The 6928-nt window shown below is 40.5% G+C and overlaps 1 protein-coding gene across 1 annotated transcript in view; it reads right to left on the minus strand.

Annotated features, from left to right (window-relative positions):
• LOC108798900 (NXPE family member 3-like) overlaps positions 1–6928 on the minus strand; it is a 20867-nt gene that overhangs the window by 2794 nt on the left and 11145 nt on the right. The window contains 3 exon segments of the mRNA XM_018570709.1: positions 217–294; positions 2052–2272; positions 5822–6322. Of these exon segments, the coding sequence (XP_018426211.1) occupies positions 217–294; positions 2052–2272; positions 5822–6322 (800 nt within the window).

Genomic DNA, 6928 nt, shown 5'->3' on the forward strand with positions numbered 1-6928 from the left:
AAAAAAACTGATTCCCTACTCAAAACAAACAGACAAATAAATAACTTTCTTCAAAAATAAAGACTTGCTTTAATTTGCACATGAATTAGAAATTATGTAATATGTAGCTGGTTCAGTAATGGTTTGGCACATGGTTCAAACAAGTTAAGTTCAGTTGAATTAAAATAGAAACTTTTTATATTCATTTTTTAATTGAAAAAAATAAATGGAAAATACCTACTATTTGTGACATTCTTCTGAGGTAAGATGTTAAGTGGCCCGAGACTTGATCGGATTTCTTGGTCAATCAGTGACCTGAGAGGGCCAAATAAATAAGGTTCTTACATGCTGAAATCTTTTGTTTTTATTTATTTTTAAATCATAAGGAAAAAGCTGGACAGAAGACTAGTATGCCAGTTGAATATTTTGATCGCTGCAATGATTTCATTTTTCTTTCTTAATTTCGATAGCGGGTGAGGAAAATGAAAATTAGCCTGCCAATGCAACTTATTGCTCTTACCACGGCCCTCTTTCCAGCCTCTTGTTCAGTATCCCCTTCATCAGGGCTGGGGTTACCTCTATCTGCTCAATTCATGATTGTAGGTTTGCTGAGAGCATGCTCGGGATGTTACTCTAGTGGCTACTTTAAAGTGACATTAAACTTAGGAATAAAATCTTAAAAATACATTCAAGTACCTGAACTATTTACAAAACGGCATCTTCTTGGCTGTAGATCCTCAAATCATCTCTGAAAAGATGCTGACACTGTCCTTGCTTCTGGAGGGAGGCTACTTTTGTTCTCCATGGTCCCTGTGTGGGTTGTTAAGTAGTCACCGCTCCAAGCTCACTCCCGTTATCGACTATAATTTCATGTTTAGTTAACTAACTTGTATTGACATTGTAGTCCATCCCGGGAGTGAGCCTGGAGTGGTGACTACTTTACAACACACACAGGGAAAAGTAGCCACCCTGTAATTTTCAATACAAGTAAGTCAAGTAAATTAAATGTTAGATTGTAGTCTATCATGGGAGTGAGCTTGGAGCGGTGATCACTTTACAACCCACACAGGTTGATCTGATCACTAGCCTGAACTTAGGCACATCATTGTATCAATTTGGCACCTTTATGGTTACCTGTCAGTTGTTCCCAGGTAAGCAAAAGAGCTATAGCCTGGGAGTTGCCAATCAGCCCTGACCAACTACCTTTTTGGGGGGAAAGTTAAAGATCAGACACTTTTTAGACGTGATTGCATGTCTACCATCAGAGACACCTAGGACTCACCACAGTGTAAAACATCAGGAAAACAATGGGAACTCCTGAAAGTTTTGTAGAGTCTTGACTAATTAGGAGCCTGGGATGTACTTTGTTTTTTTTACAGTTCTTCCCCACTGGGCGCAAAATGCCCGAACCCAGTTTGACAGCTAAGATGCAGATCTTTGTAGCAGAGTCACTGTGAAGCTGTAATAGCATTTTAATATATCAGTGCTTGTTAAAATGTAAAAAGTGTTAACAGTGGTAGTTAGCTGCAGTTTGTCATTTGCATCCATGTATAATGTAACATTTGTTTAAACAAATAAATGCCTTTTGTCACTTCTCATCTCCACCAGGTCCAAGATATCTACCATGTTGTGAACATTCTGGTTGTGGGGGAGGGTACTGAGGTCAGTCAAGCTGTTGTGTAGAGAGTGATGGAGGGAGCAGGGGTGTGGCTTGCTGTGCGCTGTGTGTGTCTATGGACACAGCTAGGCACGGGTCACAGCTGAGAATGCACATGCATGTGTGCCAACTAGCTGAACAAGACACCCATGAACAGGCAAGGGGAGCAGTGGATTGGGGAACAGCTCCAGAAGGAGGAAAAAAACTACTTTAAGAAGAAGAATATTCTTATTTTGTAAGAATAAAATAAATAAATAAAAGGTTTATTATCACCTTAAATGTGCACTGAAAATAATTTTTAAAAATGGCAGCTAGGGTTGGGCTTTACCTAAACTTTACAATATGGTCGAACTGCTCAATGATTCAATAACATTAATGTATAACAAAGTGAAAATAGAAGAAACAAAAAAATTACATTGAGAAGAATGGTTGCTCATGTTTGCTTAGGATCTTACGGTTTCCTCCTGATGAGTGGTCCCGATATGAATCGCAGGGGAGGACTTTTGGCCGCTGACACACCCACTTTTCTCCATTGTGCTGATCATAATATTCACAGACGTCCTGCCCAGGCAGTTCAAAATTGCATTCAACCACTTCATGAGTCCCATTTTTCTCAAAGTAGCCTTTAAAGAACACCTGTACACCAAAAGCAAACATATATTCAGTCTAACAAAACTTTTGTGTGAAAATCCAGAAAACAAATTGATACACATATAGCTTTTTGGGGTATTTTTCTTGTAGCAAAATAGAATTATCCTTCCCCACTATGATTCCCAAAGAAACAAAAGTAAGACTCCTATTCTGCGGTTGCATACATCTCTTGGCGCCCATTCACAGCTGAGTGATTTGTTGTGCGTTTCCTAAAGTGCAACAATGCTCAATATAAAGATTCCATTCTATGCAATGGTGCCCATTCACACTTTATCATGTCGAAGAAGTACATGGACTTTTTCTCTGGCAGAATTGCACATTTTGACTGCATAGACTTTAACGGGAGCAACTAAAAATGTATGACAAATTTAGTGAATTTGCTAGGCACTTTTGCACCTAACATCTGGTCTCCTCCTCCTAGAACTTTGAACAAGATGGAAGACTAAACCCCCATTCACACTGCGCGATTCGCAAATCGTGCGTTTGTTGAGCGATTTGCATTTTGCGCGATATCGCACGATATCGCGCAAATGCTTGCATTGAAAAGCATTGAATCGTGGCAAAATCCGCTCCAAAAATGGTCCTGCTGTAGCGACACACGACACGCGACAGCAGGACCCATTGCCAAGCATTGGAGAGCGATATCGCGGGAATTACCGCGCGATAAATCGCTCAATGTGAACGGCGCCTAAGAAGAGTCCATGCTGACTATGAATGAAAACCACTATGACCCAAGTGATGCCCATTACAAGAACAGTGGCGAGTGGCAGAGGGCCTGAGAGGAAATTGGGCATGAAGTTTTCCTAGATTGGAAAAGCAAAACAAATGACAAACGCACTCAACATTTTGTCACCAACTATACAGCAAGGTGCACACGAAATGGGCTTAAAACAGTAGACAGTAGAAAGGTATCATGGCACACTCACAAGTCAGCATGTAAAAAAAACTTGTCTCACCACTAAGGTTAATAACAGAGATTTGGATACACGTCTTCTGCAGTGCGGCTTTCACATTTTCTGCAGAAGACGTGTATCCAAACCTCTGTTATTGACCTTTGTGGTGAGACAAGTTTTTTTTACATGCTGACTTGTGAGTGTGCCATGATGCCTTTCTACTGTTTCCTAGATTGGAAGACACATGCAACATCACACAGAAAACCAGAAAACTGATACAAGGATGATGACGGTGTGACGATAAGGGGGTCTGAGTCTGAATATTAAAAATAGAATGTGTTTGTGCCCCAGTTCAGAGCACCTGCAGGACTTCATGTAGTGATGTGACAGGCCCCCACCACATTCTACAGAAGAGATGCTCTGGCTGTAATCTTTTATTGCCCAGTCCGAGGGAAATTCAAACATATCTCTGCTAAGCCTTTTATGGCTGTCGTAAAAGGGCATGGCACCAGGCCCTCAATATATTAGAATTGGACAGTTCATATCAACAATCAGGTCGGGAGAGGGGTGACCTAGGTGACCCTCGCATTCTCTCTAAAAGTCATAAAACCTGAGGTTGAAAATCAAGTTACATTTTATTAATTTGGAATTTGGGTGGTGATAGATAAAATAAAGGTTCATCCTCCGCCCGTTTGCCCGCCCACCCCGGCCTAGGGGCTGTCTTTGGAACACCCTCCAAAAGGGTCTTATAAAATACTCTGTGTTGGCAACTAGAGTGGCTCTTGTTTTTTTAAACATCATCGAGGAACTAGAAGTCTGAACATCGCAGAAGAGTTCCCCTTTAATCTTTGGACATTATCTGCCGGAGGTCAGCTTGAAGGAGAGCCCGGCGGACTTCCACTTTGCTTCTTGGACTCTGAACTCTGTCAGAACTCACAATTCCAGGACTGTTGAGTATTCTTCTTTTATTCCCTTTTATTTTGCCGTTGTATATATATTGTGTCTCTTTATTATTATCTTTTTCTGTATATTTTCTGCACCGTTTCTTTTATTAAAGGACGATATAAAAATCGTTAAGCTTATCTCTCCGCTCTGAATACGAACTTAAAGTATCCTTGCTCTTTGAAGAGTGCTACTGTATAGTGAATCCTGTCATATTCCTGTCTGAGAGGACAGCAGCATCACAGGCATTGTTTAAGTGTTTTAAATAGTCGCAGCATTTGCTGGGTGCGGTTTGTGTTCCGAAAAACACATGGTGGCAGTGGAAGTTTGTGGGTAAAGGGTTAACTGCGGAGTTAAAGTATAGTGAATCCTGTCATATTCCTGTCTGAGAGGACAGCAGCATCACAGGCATTGTTTAAGTGTTTTAAATAGTCGCAGCATTTGCTGGGTGCGGTTTGTGTTCCGAAAAACACATGGTGGCAGTGGAAGTTTTGTGGGTAAAGGGTTAACTGCGGAGTTAACCAACCCTGGTGACAATCGCTCTCAGTCTGCTGGCCTGAGATTGTGTCCTGCGAGCTGGGAAATCTCTGCGCAGGGTGAGGCTGAGAGTGGTATCGCCACGTCCTTGTGACGCTCACGCTCGGTTCAGACTGGTGTATGGTCACGTGGGATTGACGTACAGCGGGTCTGGGCCGGGCGTACGTCACAGACGGCAGATCATGTCAGAGATAATACAGCTTTCCACTGGCCAACACAAAAATATCTGAAGCTCAATAACACATGAAAATGCATAAAAAAGGCTTTAGTTAATGCAATGCATGCAAAAAAGCATGGAAATGTACAAAATAATACTACAAAATTGTCTGAAAATGCTCATGCTTAGGTGTAAATGGGAGCTTAGTGTTGGAGAACTGCCAAATAAGCGCAGTCATGCGTTATGATATTTCAGCAATGCTACAGCGCACCAGCAGATGGAGCTACTTTGTTATGGTTGGATCTACAGTACGTCTGCAGAATATATCCCAAGATCTTTAAAGGGTATGTAAACCCTAACAATAAACATTCCTTATTTGCATCATTTTGACCTGTTAAATAAAACATTGAAAGTGTTTTGTTATATCCAAATACAAAACAAAAAAATACCTATATAAGTTAACTGATTTATAATAGACCTCCTGATGTTTGGCATGCAACTACATGGACCTGCTTTCTATAAGTAAGAGTTTTCAGCGTGGAATACTTTGGCGCCTTCTTGCTGTCTGTAGGTACCCCATTGTACTATAATAAAGGATTTTGCATTAAATGTTACTTTGTGCCCTCATCCATTTTTTAAATGAGGCATACTCCATAGTGACGATCTGGACATGCACCTGGCTGTTAATTGGAGTCAAATGTTGACCAACATGGAGGGGTATTAATGCTTTGTGTATTTGAATTGTATATGGGTCTAGGCAAGGCTTTCAAACTGAAGTGCATATGCCATGGAGTGTATTTTTTCCACCCAAGCAGCTTAATAAGCAAAATTAGCAGTATCTGGTCAATGCAATTTCTCCAATAGAAAAATAAATGTAGCCAAAATCACTCCTCTCATTTCCTTAATAAGTACAGTGGGGTGACTGCTGCTCTTTCTTGGAGAACCTTTTTTTAAATATTTTATCCAGCCTTATTGCATATATAGTTATCTGATCCATTGTATTACCTTATCTGGTCGAGAATCCCTCTTCTCATGCAAAATTGCGATAGCTTCACTGGAATGCATGAGACTAATAGAGATTTTAGTTTCTCCAGGCCACTGAAAAATAAATCTGGCTGTATAGGAACCATTATGATTGTCCTCAACAGAGCCACTTACTCCAGCCTTCATACTCGAAGAGTAAAGCTTCACATGCAAGAAATCTCCACCATACTTCTTTGTCTGACCCTTGTGGTCCTTCGCTATAATTAGAAGCTCCAGTGATTCACCAACCACATAAGTAGCATAAGGATTGATTATAAAATATTCACAAGTCTTTGGGTGGGTGGAAAGCTTCAGGTTTACGTTGGTTGGAGCCAGTGGCCATTCAATCATCTTCATCAGTTCAATATGCTCTGCACTTTGAGGGGTGGTCACTGGAAATGTTGGTGTGGATGTAGTTGCCAATGCAACTGGATGATTGTCCACAACAGTGAAATACTCTCGCCATAAAATATTGAAAATAAACTGGAAAAAAAAAACATTGGTAAGATAATGTTAATAATGCTTAATTTGTGCTATTTATCTATAAATAAAACTTCAGGTTACTGGATAGATAATATCCATTGACTTATTTTGAATGTCGAACAATCCCGTTAATTTAAAGCCCAATTCCAGGATCCCTAGCTGCCCTTTGCCCTCTCCCTCAGTGGCCCCACTTGGAGTAGGTTTTGCTCTTTATTTTTTAAAGTCTTCAAGCTGGTCATGTGATTTGCTGGCCCTTCTTTTGCTTTTATGGCCCAGGCCAGTTCTCGGTTGATGCAGAGAGCAGCACTGGCAATAAGATGCTAACCCCTTTTACTGCTTTAGTTATTTTAAATTAAGGGTTTGGTGGTGATACCTCCTTAAGGGTTATGATGCCCATTTATTCATAGTATGTCCTCAGCCATTATGGTTGGATAACACTGAATGTCATTGAGCTTGGAAGACTGAGGACATATTGCAACAAAATGTAGAAAAAATGAAACTGTCACATCACTAGTAACAGTCCAATTCTATCTTTATTGTGTGTATTAAAAGCCAGCACATTTTGGAGATTGAAGAGAGACGAAGAAGGAGATCTATGGGGGTAAA

This window comes from Nanorana parkeri, unplaced genomic scaffold, assembly GCF_000935625.1.
Source record: "Nanorana parkeri isolate BGI_ZX_2015 unplaced genomic scaffold, ASM93562v1 scaffold1584, whole genome shotgun sequence".
In the NCBI taxonomy this organism is placed as follows: Eukaryota; Metazoa; Chordata; class Amphibia; order Anura; family Dicroglossidae; genus Nanorana; species Nanorana parkeri.